Genomic DNA, 14,955 nt, shown 5'->3' on the forward strand with positions numbered 1-14,955 from the left:
GAGGGATGGAGTACAAAAGCAGGGAGGTCCTGCTGCAACTGTACATGGTATTGGTGAGGCCGCACCTGGAGTACTGCATGCCGTTTTCGTCACCTTACTTAAGGAAGGATATACTAGCTTTGGAGGGGGTACTGAGACGATTCACTAGGCTGATTTCGGAGATGAGGGGGTTACCTTATGATGATAGATTGCGTAGACTGGGTCTTTACTCGTTGGAATTCAGAAGGATGAGGGGTGATCTTATAGAAACATTTAAAATAATGAAAGGGATAGACAAGATAGAGGCAGAGAGGTTGTTTCCACTGGTTCGGGAGACTAGAACTAGGGGGCACAGCCTCAAAATACAGGGGAGCCAATTTAAAACCGAGTTGAGAAGGAATTTCTTCTCCCAGAGGGTTGTGAATCTGTGGAATTCTCTGCCCAAGGAAGCAGTTGAATGTATTCAAATGTATTCAAGGAAGCTCATTGAATGTATTCAAATCACAGATAGATAGATTTTTAACCAATAAGGGAATTAAGGGTTACGGGGAGAGGGCGGGTAAGTGGAGCTGAGTCCACGGCCAGATCAGCCATGATCTTGTTGAATGGCGGAGTAGGCTCGAGGGGCTAGATGGCCTACTCCTGTTCCTAATTCTTATGTTCTTATGTTCTTATGTTCTAAGGTGGGGAGTTTGTAAAAATAAAAGTTTTCAGTAATAAAAATTGATTCTGTGTATGTATAAATGTTGAAAGTGTAGACTATACGAAAAGACAGTTTTGAAAGATTCAAAATGGAAGCTCACAGGCCTCCAGCATGCTGTTTGTGTATTGTGTTAATTGTAAAGCCATTAAACCTAATCAAAGGATGGCTGGGCCAGTCCAGCAGACATGAGTGAAGAGAGCCAATAAGGAACTGCCCTGGAACCAAGGTCCAATCCCAAGGCTTTCGGAGGAACAATGGACTTAAGGATACAAAAAAACTCAAACCACAGTTTGCTCGCTCTCCTTCTCTCCTGAGCACATGGCAGACTTCCTGCTGAAGACCAGCCGAAACAGCAAGCTGTGTGTTCAGCCAGCCAGCCAGAGGAAAGTGACGTATACCTTTTTATAAATCATTATTGTGACATTGTATCTGTTGTAACCAAGTAAGATCCATAGGGTAACTACGACTGCTGATAAATGTGCTGTGTGTGTTTTTAATAACCTGTTCCAAATTGTTTGAAAAGAATCGTCTCGCTGTCAATTTAATGCCAGAGATTTAGAAATCTTACAGGGGGTTTAGCCCACAAATTAGCTTGCACTAAGTTCCTCAACTCAGTCACATCATCGCAGTGCTTGTGCTAAGCAGAGACTGGGCATTTCCCAACAGGAAGGGAAGAACAGTCAGGCCGTCTTGATTGAATTATTTGAGGAGGTAACAAGGAGAGTCAATGAGGGTAACACATTTGATGTAGTCTACATGGATTTTAGTAAGGCTTTTGACAAAGTACCACATGGCAGACTGGTCAGAAAAGTAAAAGCTCATGAGATCCAAGGGATAGTGGCAAGTTCGATCCAAAATTGGCTCAGTGGCAGGAAGCAAAGGGTAATGGTCGACAGGTGCTTTTGAGATCAGAAGGCTGTTTCCAGCGGGGTTCCGGAGAGCTCAGTTTGAGGTCCCTTGATTTTTGTGGCATGTGTCAATGATTTTGACTTCAATGTAGGGGCATGATTAAGATGATACAAAAATTGACCTTGCGGTTGATAGTGAGGAAGAAAGCTGTAGATTGCAGGAAGATATCAATAGACTGGTCAGGTGGGCAGAAAAGTTGCAAATGGAACTCAATCCAGAGAAGTGTGAAGTAATGCATTTGAGGAGTGATAACAAGGCAAGACAATACACAATAAATGGTAGGACACTGAGAAGTGTAGAGGAACAAAGGGATATTGGAGTGCAAGTCCACAGATCCCTGCAGGTTGCAAGACAGGTAGATTAGGTCCACAGCGACCACATCAGCAGCAAGTATCTGCAGCTCGAGGACCTTTGGCTCCACGTTGATAAGCTGGAATCCAACCTGCAGACACGACACATCAGGGAAGTGGAGAGTTACCTGGATGCTGTGATCCAGGAGCAAGTCACACCAATTAAATTAATTAATTCAAGTTCGATCCATGATCAGGGACAGGAGGGTGTGACTATGAGTGAGGCAGGTATGGGGACTCAGGATGTCGTGCTGGAGGAGCCTCAGCCCTTGCTCCTGTCCAACAGGTTCGAGGCGCCTACTCCCTGTGTGGACGAGAGCAGGGACTGCAGGGAGGATGAGCAAACTGACCACAGCACTGTGGTACAGGGGGCCATTCAAGTGGGGGGAGTAAAAAGAAATGTTGTAGGGATAGGAGACAGTATAATTAGGGGGATAGATACCGTTCTCTGCAGCTGAGAGCGTGTCCCAAAGGCTGTGTTGCCTACCCGGTGCCAGAGTTAAGGACATCTCCTCTGGGCTTGAGAGGAACTTGAAGTGGGGGGGGTGGTGGGGGTGGGGGGGAAAGATCCAGTTGTCATGGTCCATGTGGGGACTAATGACATAGGTAGGACCGACAAAGAAGTTCTGCTGAGGGATTATGAGCAGCTAAGGGCCAAACTAAAAAGCAGAACAACAAAGATGATAACCTCTGGATTACTACTTGAGCCAGGAGCAAATTTGCATAGAGTAAATACGATCAGAGAGTTAAACATGTGGCTCAAAGACTGGTGTGGGAGAAATGGGTATTGGTTCATGAGACACTGGCACAAGTACTGGGCTAAGAGGAAGCTGTTCCTTTGAGACAAGCTCCACTTAGACCGTGCTGGGACTAGGGTCCTGGTGAATCAAATAACTAGGGCTGTAGAAAGGACATTAAGCTAATTAGTGGGAGGGAGGGTTCAGGTGAACAAAAATGTTAAAAGTCCAAGAATAAGGAGAAGGCAATAGAGCAGGATAGCACTGGGGGAAATGAAAACCAGAGCGTGCCAGGACAGAAGATATCAACATAAAAGTGAATCAGAAAGTAGGGTCAAAGCAGGAAAAAATGGTGCAGGAAAAAATGGTAAAAAAACAAATGGAAAAGCTTTTTATCTGAATGCACGCAGCATTCATAACAAATCAGAGGAGTTGACGGCACAAATAGATCCAAATGGGTATGATCCGATAGCCATTACAGAGACGTGGTTGCAAGGTGACCTAGGCTATGAACTAAATATTTAGGGGTATTTGACAATTTGGAAGGACAGTCAGAAAGGAAAAGGAGGTGGGGTAGCACTGTTAATAAAGGATGAGATCAGTGCGTTAATGAGAAACAATATTAGCTCAGAAGATTAAGATGTTGAATCAGTTTGGGTGGAGATAGAAATAATGGGAAAAAGTCGCTGGTGGGCATAGTCTCTAGGCCCCCGAACAGTAGCTACACTGGTGGACGGAGTATAAAATCAAGAAATAATGGAGCCTTGTAAAAAAGGGAACAGCAATAATCATGGGTGATTTTAACCTTCATATTGATTGGACAAAGTAAATTGGTAAGGGTAGCCTTGAGGAAGAGTTCATAGAGTGTATCCGGGGTAGTTTCCTTGAACAGTACATAAGAACATAAGAACATAAGAAATAGGAGCAGGTGTAGGCCATACGGCCCCTTGAGCTTGCTCCGCCATTTAATACGATCATGACTGATCCGATCATGGACTCAGGTCCACTTCCCTGCCCGCTCCCCATAACTCCTTATCGGTTAAGAAACTGTTTATCTCTGTCTTAAATCTACTCAATGACCCAGCTTCCACAGCTCTCTGAGGCAGCGAATTCCACAGATTCACAATCCTCTGAGAGAAGAAATTACTCCTCATTTCAGTTTTAAATAGGCAGCCCCTTATTCTAAGATTATGCCCCCTAGTTCTCGTCTCCCCTATCAGTGGAAACATCCTCTCTGCATCCATCTTGTCGAGTTCCCTCATAATCTTATACGTTTCGATAAGATTACCTCTCATTCTTCTGAATTCTAATGAGTAGAGGCCCAACCTACTCAACCTTTCCTCATAAGTCAACCCCTCCTCATCTCCAGAATCAACCTAGTGAACCTTCTGTGAACTGCCTCCAAAAGCAAGTATATCCTTTCTTAAATATGGAAACCAAAACTGTATGCAGTATTCCAGATGTGGCCTCAGTAATACCATGTATAACTGCAGCAAGACTTCCCTGCTTTTATACTCCATCCCCTTTGCAATAAAGTCCAAGATTCCATTGGCCTTCCTGATCACTTGCTGGACCTGCATACTAACCTTTTGTATTTCATACACAAGTACCCCCAGGTCCCATTGTACTGCAGCACTTTGCAATTTTTCTCCATTTAAATAATAACTTGCCCTTTGATTTTTTCTGCCAAAGTGCATAACCTCACACTTTCCAATGTTACACTCCATCTGCCAAATTTTTGCCCACTCAATTAGCCTGTTGCAGTTTTTTGTGTCCGCCTCATACATTGCTTTTCCTCCCATCTTTGTATCATCGCAAACTTGGCTGCGTTAAACTCAGTCCCTTCTTCCATTAATATAGATTGTAAATAATAAGGATCCCAGCACTGATCCCTGTGGCACCCACTAGTTACTGGTTGCCAACCTGAGAATGAACCATTCATTCTGACTCTCTGCTTTCTGTTCATTAGCCAATCCTCTATCCATGCTGATATATTACCCCAACCCCGTAAACTTTTATCTTGAGCAGTAACCTTTTGTATGGCACCTTGTCAGATGCCTTCTGGAAGTCCAAATACACCACATCCACTGGTTCTCCTTTATCCACCCTGTTCGTTACATCCTCAAATAATTCCAGCAAATTTGTCAAACATGATTTCCCTTTCATAAATCCATGCTGATTCTGCCTGACTGAATTATGTTTTTCCAAATGTCCTGCTACTGCTTGTTTAATAATGGACTCCAACATTTTCCCAACCACAGATGTTAGGCTAACTGGTCTATAGTCTTCTGCTTTTTGTCTGCCTCCTTTTTTAAATAGGGGCATTACATTTGCAGTTTTCCAATCTGCTGGAACTTCCCCAGAATCCAGGGAATGTTGGTAAATTACAACCAATGCATCCACTATCCCTGCCTCCACTTCACTTAAGACCCAGGATGCAAGCCATCAGGTCCAGGGGATTTATCTGCCTTTAGTCCTATTATCTTACTGAGTACCACCTCCTTCGTGATTGTGATTGTGTTAAGTTCCTCCTTCCCTATAACCCCTTGACTATCCACTGTTGGGATATTGTTTGTGTCCTCTACCGTAAAAACTGAGACAAAATATTTATTCAGAGTTTCTGCCATCTCCATGTTCCCCATGACTAATTCCCCGGTCTCGTCCTCTAAGGAACCAACATTTACTTTAGCCACTCTTTTCCTTTTTATATACCTATAAAAACTCTTGCTATCTGTTTTTATATTTCGTGCAAGTTTACTTTCATCGGGCTCAATTTTCCCCAGTATTTGTGCTGTTTTTTTTGAGCAGGCTGCTTTTTCTGGCCTAACTTAAAAATTCCGAGTTTCCCCAATCAATTTGTACCAGCATAACTCAGGTAGTTATGAATTTTTTAAGTCCGTTTTTTTTTTAGCCAAAGGCGGTGTAACCAGCCACCTACGCCACTTCTGGCCATTTCGGGAAGTTTGGCCAGCTGAGAGTTACTCCAGTTCTGATTAGGCCAGCGTATGTGGCCTGTCCTGAAAAACCTTCCCTAGAGTTAAGGAAATTGGCACAGGTAAGGAAAGCCACGCAGCAGATGGCCGGACATACTGAAAGAATTGAAAAACACATAGCAGCAACTTAACTGCAACCCCGCCCGAAGGTCGTCCAGTCCCATTCTTGGTCCCCACACACAGGAAGGCTGTACGGTTCCATTCTCAGTCCCCGGTTCACACACGTAGTCCAGTCCCATGAGAGAGAGAGAGAGAGTTCACACACACAATCTGGTCCCATGAGAGAAAGACAGTTCACACACACTGTCCGTCCCGAGAGATAGAGATGATTCACACACACAGGAAGCCTGTCACAGAGAGAGAGAGAGAGAGAGAGTGAGAGACCCGAAATGGTGATCGAGAATGGGAACGGACCGGACAGCCTTCGGGTGGGGTTGGAGGTAAGGTGGTGCGATGTGTTTTTCAATTCTTTTAACTTTGCAGCCTCAGCTCGCATTATGTCCCTGGTTACCATGGCAGCCCGATCTTTTTGGCACAAATCAAGACTCCACCTCCCTCGGGTTAGGTCATGCCAAAATTAAGATATCCAACAGGGAAACTTACAACACATTTTTTTTTGGCGTAACTGGCCCCAAAAAATCGGGCGTAACTCTTCAAGTACGCCAAAAAAATGCCTTGGGGAAAATTGAGCCCATCGTCTATCATCCCTTTCTTAATCATTTTTTTAGTCATTCTTTGCTGACTTTTAAAAGCTTCCCAATCTTCTGTCCTCCAATTAGTTTTGGCCACTTTGTGTTTCCTTGTTTTTAATTGGATACCGTCCTTTATTTCTTTAGTTAGCCACGGTTGGCTATCTTTCTTTTCCACCATTTCCTCCTCACTGAAATATATATTTTTTGAGAGTTGTGAAATATCTCCTTAAATGCACGCCACTGTTCATCAACCGTCCTACACTTTAATCTATTTTCCCAGTCTGCTTTAGCCAACTCTACCCTCATACCTTTGTAGTCTCCTTTATTTAGGATAATATGCTGGTTTGAGATCCAACTTTCTCACCCTCCATCTGAATCTGAAATTCAACCATGCTATGATCACTCATTCTAAGGGGATCCTTTACTAGGTGATTGTTTATTAATCCTGTCTCATTACACAGGACCAGATGTAAGATAGCCTGTCCCCTGGTTAGTTCCATTACATACTGCTCAAGGAACCCGTCCCTGTATGAACTCTGCCTCAAGGCTACCCAGACCAATTTGATTTGTCCAGTCAATATGGATTGCGGAACCAACAAGAGAACAGGCTATCTGGTACTGTGTAATGAGACAGGATTAATAAGCAATCTCCTAGTAAAGGATCCTCTAAGAATGAGTGACCATAACGTGCTTGAAATTTCAAATTCTGTAGGAGGGTGAAAAAGTTGCATCTCAAACCAGTGTCCTAAGCTTAATAAAGTTATGAAGGCAGAGTTAGCTAAAAATAGATTATGGAAAAATAGATTAAAGTGTGGGACAGTTGATGAACAGTGCAGACATTTAAGGAGATATTTCATAACTCTCAACAAAAATATATCCCAATGAGAAGGAAAGACAGTAAGAGAAGGGATAACCATCCATGGCTAACTAAGGAAATAAGGGTATCAAATTGAAAACAAGGGCATATAATGTGGCCAAGACTAGTGGGAGGCCAGAGGATTGGGAAACTTTTAAAAGGCAGCAAAGAACAACTAAAAAAAAATAAAGAGAGGAAAGATAGATTCTGAAAGTAAACTAGCATAAAATATAAAAACAGATAGTAAGAGTTTCTACAGGTACATAAAAAAGAAGAGTGGCTAAAGAAAATGTTGGTCCCCTAGAGGAGGAGACTCAGGAATTAATAATGGGGAACAGGAAAATGGCAGAAACATTGAACAAATATTTTGTATCGGTCTTCATGGTAGAAGACGCTAAAAACATCCCAATAGTGGATAATCAAGGGGCTATAGGGAGGGAGGAACTTAATACAATCACGATCACTAAAGAAGTAGTACTTGGTAAAATAATGGGCCTAAAGGTGGACAAGTCCTGTGTACTTGATGGATTGCATCCTAGGGTTCTAAAAGAAGTGGCTGCAGAGATATTGGATGTATTGTTTGTAATCTACCAAAATTCCCTGGATTCTGGGGAGATCTCAGCGGATTTAAAAACAACAAATGTAACACCCCTATTTAAAAAAGGAGGCAGACAGAAAGCAGGAAACTAACATCTGTCCTTGGGAAAATGCAGTAGCAGGTCATTTGGAAAAGCATAATTCAATCAAGTAGAGTCAGCATAGTTTTATGAAAGGGAAATCGTGTTTGACAAATTTGCTGGAGATCTTTGAATATGTAATGAGCAGGGTGGATAAGGGGGAATGAGTGTGTGTGTGTATTTGGATTTCCAGAAGGCATTTGATATGGTGCCACTGCACAAGATAAAAGTTCACAGGGTTGGGGGTAATATATTAGCATGGATAGAGGATTGGCTAACTAACAGAAAACAGAGAGTCGGGATAAACGAGTCATATTCCGGTTGGCAAACAGTAACTAGTGGGGTGCCACAGGGATCGGCGCTGGGGCCTCAACTATTTACAATCTATATTAATGACTTGGATGAAGGGACCAAGTGTAATGTAGCCAAGTTTGCTGATGATACAAAAATGGGTGGGAAAGCAAATTGTGAGGAGGACGCCAAAAATCTGCAAAGGGATATAGACAGGCTAAGTGAGTGGGCAAACATTTGGCAGATGGAGTAAATGTGGGAAAATGTGAGGTTATCCACTTTGGCAGAAAAAATAGAAAAGCAAATTATAATTTAAATGGAGAACAATTGCAGTACTGCAGTACAGAGGGACCTGGGGGTCCTTGTGCACGAGACACAAAAGGTTAGTATGCAAGTACAGCAAATAATCAGGAAGGCAAATGGAATGTTGGCCTTTATTGTAAGGAGAAGTCCTGCTACAACTATATAGGGTATTGGTGAGGCCACACCTGGAGTAATGCGTACAGTTTTGGTCTCCGTATTTAAGGAAGGATATACTTGCATCGTAGGCTGTTCAGAGAAGGTTCACTTGATTCCGGATGTGAACGGGTTGATGTATGAAGATAGGTTGAGTAGGTTGGACCTATACTCATTGAAGTTCAGAAGAATGAGAGGTGATCTTATCAAAACATATAAGATAATGAGGGGGCTTGACAAGGTGGATGCAGAGAGGATATTTCCACTCATAGGGGAAACTAAAACTAGGGGGATAGTCTCAGAATAAGGGCTCGCCCATTTAAAACTGAGATGAGGAGAAATTTCTTCTCTCAGAGAGTTCCAAATCTATAGAATTCTCTGCCCCAGAAAGCTGTGGAGGCTGGGTCATTGAATATATTTAAGGCGGAGATAGACAGATTTTTGAGCGATATGGAATGAAGAGTTATGGGGAGCGGGCAGGGAAGTGGAGCTGAGTCCATGATCAGATCAGCCATGATCTTATTAAATGGCGGAGCGGGCTCGATGGGTCAAATGGCCTACTCCTGCTCCCTTTCTCTGGCTAATATCTATCCTCTTCACTTCAGATATTGCTCACAACATTCACCTTCCCATTTTAGCAGGCAGTTTGTTCCCAATGTAAAGTCATGAAATGAGAACAGTTCATCTTTCTTCATCCAACCTCGAGTCAATGCTCCCTTCTTGCAGAGATTATGATTATGTAAATGCATTCAGTTTGAAAATACGTGATTCCACTCCATCACCATAACAATGACAGTACAAGACTTCCCCTGGAGCAGGAGTCCCCTACACCAGCAACTTACGTGGATGAGTTCAGCAGAATTCACCATGTCAGCAATTACAACATAGTGGGTGAGCAGTTGCCCCAGTATTGGTGCAGCAATTGTGCCAATTAGGTATGAAGGGCAAGAATAAATTGCAGAGGGTAGCTCCTTGAGTCCAGAGCCAGTAGGTATGACAGGAGATGGCACAAAGCAATACAATTTGGGCTATTTGCTGGAAGACTATTTTCCTTGCACCAGCCTCTTGCAGGTGAACAGTACATTGGGGACTGGTGGGAATTCTGGTGGGTGGCATCTCATGGCCAGTCCAGCCTTTATTCTTGTTTACAAATCCCTCCATGGTTTCACCTCTGCTTACCTCTACTCGCTCTACATCCCAGCCCACATCCATCAGTCTTCCGAATCTGGCCTCTTGCGCATCACTCCCTCCTTCTGTTCCTCTATCAGTGATACAGACTTCAGCCATCTCAACCTTACTCAGTAGAACTCCCGTAGATCATTTCACCTTTCTGGTTCCATCCCTATCTTTAATAGTCTTCCCAAAACTTATTTTTACAACCAAACATTTGGTCATCTCTCTTTTCATGTTGATCAAATGGCTCTCCTCATTACAGTTTTAAGGAAGAATGTTGTCACATGTCAAATTATAAAGGAGGCACTGCCTTTGTGAGAAAGTATTTGGCTAATTTTTTGTATGGTCATTACCATCATAGTTATGCTATATGCAATGAAGCAGTGATTTATTTTGTTATATCTTTTGCTATCACATAATCTTATGTGATCTTATGAGAACATATCATCTTATGCTATCACATCATAAAAACACAATAATAAAAACTTTATCAAACACGTTTTGATGCAGAGAACATCCCTTTGAAGGTTGAAGCATCTCACTTACTTCAGGAAGTTTCATGATAAAATCATAGGCATTTGCTTCTTTTGCAGCCTTCTCAATTTCTGAATCTGTAACATCCTCACATCCAAATCGTATGTTTTCACCGATTGTTGTAGCAAAAAGTACAGGCTCTTGGCTGACCACACCAATGAATTTTCGAAAATGCCTGATATTTAGTGACCGGATATCATGGTCATCAACTGTAATCTGGCAACAGAAAAGCGATTGCAACAAATAATAATTTTAATGTATTGTAATATAAAATAAATTACAAATACTTGCAAAATAGTTGCTTATTTATGTTCTGCGATATTTGTCACATGAAGAATCAAAGTAACATTGTACACTGTTTAATTAAAAACAACATGACAATGGTGCCAAAACTTTGATAACCTTTACCAAAATATCCTGTAAGGTTGTGGTTGTACTAAATTGCATGTCTCAGACAGGTAACTGAAGAATGCAAAGCATATTCGGCAATACTCGAATTATGCCGCAGTCTGCAAACTGTACTGCCCACTATGAAAGAACTCTGCGCGTCAGTGTCTTTCAAACCTGTTTTCACATCCCACCTATATACTCTACAAGCTGTCAAGCCCAACTGGTGTAAGATGACTCATGGCAGGGGAATCACACTGTTTGCATCTTCGTGTTTTGAAGTCAGATCAGACTTGACTTTGGAATCAAGCAGCCACTTGTGCATCAGTGTACAGCTGAAGTTACATTTGCACAAAAGTAACTGGACACTAAGAAATTCCATTAACTATTCCTTTAGGATACTGAATTATACAATTTAAAAAAAAATCCAAGGATGTAAGATAATCTATAAATTGTATAGGATTTTGACTTTTACCATTTATATTTGGCACAAGCCTTCAAAGTAAGGAAAAAAAAGGTTATGATGAAATAACCTTGATCATTCATAATTTTCCCTGTTGTAATCCACCAGCTTGTAAGTAAAGAGACTGGGTTTGCTTATGTTTCAGTTTATTGCTCAAGTTGGTTTGAGACTGAGTGATGTGATGATGGTTTCTATCTCAGTCTCAATTGCACTACTAAGGAAGACTCCAAATAGAAGCCAGGTTCTTTCTTACATAGGAGTAAATCTTCACTTTGTGTGATAGTTAAAAACAGGTGAAAGCGAGTTAGCAGCCCAATTTATATCTCTCTCTCAAATTTATTTCCACTGAAGTAAAATTAAAATGTTAATTTAATTTTTACTGACCTTTTTGGTGATGACCGATTGCTAGGTCACATCAGTGCCAGCAAAACCAAGTCAGCCAGCCCTGCTCCGCCCAGAGCAGCTCAATTTCCTCAAGGGATCCTAAAACAGGCATTAAATCCCTCATTAGCATAGGCAGGAGGTCTAGTGCCTGTTTTAGGTGGATGCCCCGGGTGCCTGAAAATCATCCAAGCCCAATATGTCATTGGACGTTTCTCAGGTGGCCTTGGGGCACAGATTATAACCCTGAAAAATTGGTCATTTTTGTCCTGGTTTTCCACCCAGGGAAAATGGGAACAATGACCAGTTTCTACCCCAAAGACTAGTTACGTGGTGAAATACTGCAGAACTTCTGAACCTATGGAGGTGTACTCCATCGAGAATATTCAGCTTCGGGAGAGCAGCTAGGGTTTCCAACTCTCCAGGATTGCCCTGGAGTCTACAGGAATTAAAGATGAATTTCCAGGACACAGCTACAAGCAACCCAGGAGAAAAATCATAGGGTCACTAAAACTTGTGTTTAACAAACATTTTTTGAACACTTCTTTGTTAGTTATAAAAATAACAGACATGGGAAAAATGTAAGTCTGAATGACAGTCAAGAATCATCCTCTCTGGTATTGAAGAGTCTATTTGCTTTTCAATTGGTGTTGGAAGGCAGTGTGCCACAAGTAGGGGCTTTTTGGGCGACGAATGGTAGGAGTGTTGGGACGGGGCAGTTGGAGGCAGGAGGTCATGTGATGAAACCTCCAGGAATAAGGCAACCCTAAGAACAGCAGAGCGAACTAGATGAGGAAAAAGCACAACTGGTTTTACTGTTGTTACTGATAGAGCACACCCTCTGATGTCTTTGGACCATAATAACTTGCCTGAATTCCAAGCTGCCAACAGTGGGATTGGCAAGATAGTTTACAAGAAGGTAAACTAACCTTACACTTTCATTTTTAGTACAAAGGCCTTGAAATTATATTATAGGATAATAGGTACAACAGTTTTTTAATGTGTTCATTCAAAATTCCTATCTCCACTGAGTTAGTGGAAAAGTTAATTTATTTATTTTAATGCCTCTGCTAAAATAACAGTGGAATTTCAGATATGTGTGTTGAGAACATAAGAATTTGGAGCAGGAGTAGGCCATCTGGCTCCTCGAGCCTGCTCCGCCATTTAATAAGATCATGGCTGATCTGATCATGGACTCAGCTCCACTTCCCTGCCCGCTCCCCATAACCCTTTATTCCCTTATCACTCAAAAATCTGTCCGTCTCCGCTTTAAATATATTCAATGACTCAGCCTCCACAACTATCTGGGGCAGAGATTTACAATCCTCTGAGAGAAGAAATTCACCCACATGTCAGTTTTAAATGGGTGGCCCCTTATTCTGAGACTATGTCCCCTAGTTGTAGTTTCCTCTATGAGTGGAAACATCCTCTCTGCATCCACCTTGTCGAGCCCCCTCATTATCTTATATGTTTCGATACGGTCACCTCTCATTCTTCTGAACTCCAATGATATAGGCCCAACCTACTCAACCTATCTTCATAAGTCAACCACCTCATGTCCGGAATCAACCTAGTGAACCTTCTCTGAACAGCCTCCGACTAGTTATTGTTTGCCAACCGGAAAATGACCCATTCATCCCGACTCTCTGTTTTCTGTTAGTTAGCCAATCCTCTATCCATGCTAATATATTACCCCCAACTGCGTGAGCTTTTATCTTGGGCAGTAACCTTTCATGTGGCACCTTATTGAATGCCTTCTGGAAATCCAAATACATCATATCCACTTCTTTTCCCTTATTCACCCTGCTCATTACATCCTCAAAGAACTCCAGCAAATTTGTCAAACATGCTTTCCCTTTCATAAAATCATGCTGACTCTGCTTGATTGAATTATGCTTTTCCAACTGTCCTGTTACTGATTCCTTAATAATAGACTTCTGCATTTTCCCAATGACAGATGTTAGGCTAACTGGTCTATATTTTCCTGTTTTCTGTCTGCCTCATTTTTTAAATATGGACATTAAATTTGTGGTTTTCCAATCAGCTGGAACCTCCCCAGAATCCAGGGAATTTTGGTAGATTACAACCAATGCATCCACTATCTCTGCAGCCACTTCTTTTAAGACTCTAGGATGCAAGCCATCAGGTGCAAGAAACTTATCTGCCTTTAGTCCCATTATTTTACCGAGTAATACTTCTTTAGTGATATTGATTGTATTAATTCCTCCCTCCCTGTAGCCCCTTGATTATCCCCTATGGGATATTTTTAGTGTCTTCTACCGTGAAGACCAATACAAAATATTTATTCAATGTCTCTGCCATTTCCCTGTTCCCCATTATTAATTCCCCAGTCTCATCCTCTGGGGAAACCACCATTTACTTTAGCGATTCTTTTCTTTTTTATGTACCTGTAGAAACTCTTACGATCTGTTATTAGATTTTGTGCTAGTTTACTTTCATAATCCATCTGCCCTCTCTTTATTATGTTTTTAGTTATTCTTTGCTGGCTTTTAAAAGTTTCCCAATCCTCTGGCCTCCCACTAGTCTTGGCCACATTGTAAGCCCTAGTTTTCAATTTGATATCATCCCTTATTTCTTTAGTTAGTCACGGATGGTTATCTCTTCTCTTACCATCTTTTCTTCTCGTTGGTATATAATTTTGTTGCGAGTTATGAAATATCTCCTTAAATGTCTGCCACTGCTCATCAACCATCCCATACTGTACTGTATTTTTCCAGTCCACTTTAGCAAACTCTGCCTTCATACCTTTGTAGTCTCCTTTATTTTAGTTTAGGACACTGATTTGAGATCCAATCCTCCAAATGAATTTGAAATTCAAGCACGTTATGGTCACTCATTCCTAGAGGATCCTTTACTCGGAGATCATTTATTAATCCTGCCTCATTACACAGAACCAGATCAAAGGTAGCCTGCTCCCTGGTTGGTTCCGCAATGTACTGTTCAAGGAAACTATCCTGGATACACTCTATGAATTCTTCCTCAAGGCTACCTTGGGCAATTTGCTTTGTAATCAATATGAAGGTTAAAATCACCCATGATTATTGCCATTCCTTTTTTACAAGCCTCCATTATTTCTTCATTTTTACTCCATCCAACAGTGCAGCTACTGTTAGGGGACTATAGACTATGCCCACCAGTGACTTTTTCTCCATATTATTCTTTGGGCCCAAAATTCACCATCCCTGAAGGGACGGCTACAATGGAGTTTGGCCGTGGTCGGGTCCTTTTCCCTTCCCGAGGCATATTCAGTCTCGGGAGGGGGTGGGATTTGAGAGGGGTGCACTTTTACCGGAAACAGCACGGTGAAGCCGCTGTACAGGTAAGTTTCCAGGGGTGAGCTCCACAGCGTGCAG

The 14,955-nt window shown here is 41.9% G+C and overlaps 1 protein-coding gene across 8 annotated transcripts in view; it reads right to left on the reverse strand.

The window, feature by feature from the left end:
* Positions 1-14,955, reverse strand: part of LOC139264463 (ATP-dependent translocase ABCB1-like) — a 276,998-nt gene that overhangs the window by 121,671 nt on the left and 140,372 nt on the right. For all 8 annotated transcript variants that reach the window (XM_070880982.1, XM_070880981.1, XM_070880983.1 and 5 more), the window contains one exon: positions 10,363-10,566. In XM_070880982.1, the coding sequence (XP_070737083.1) occupies positions 10,363-10,566 (204 nt within the window). The remainder of the gene's footprint in view (positions 1-10,362; positions 10,567-14,955) is intronic.

The sequence above is a fragment of the Pristiophorus japonicus genome, chromosome 5 (genome assembly GCF_044704955.1).
Source record: "Pristiophorus japonicus isolate sPriJap1 chromosome 5, sPriJap1.hap1, whole genome shotgun sequence".
Lineage (NCBI taxonomy): Eukaryota > Metazoa > Chordata > Chondrichthyes > Pristiophoridae > Pristiophorus > Pristiophorus japonicus.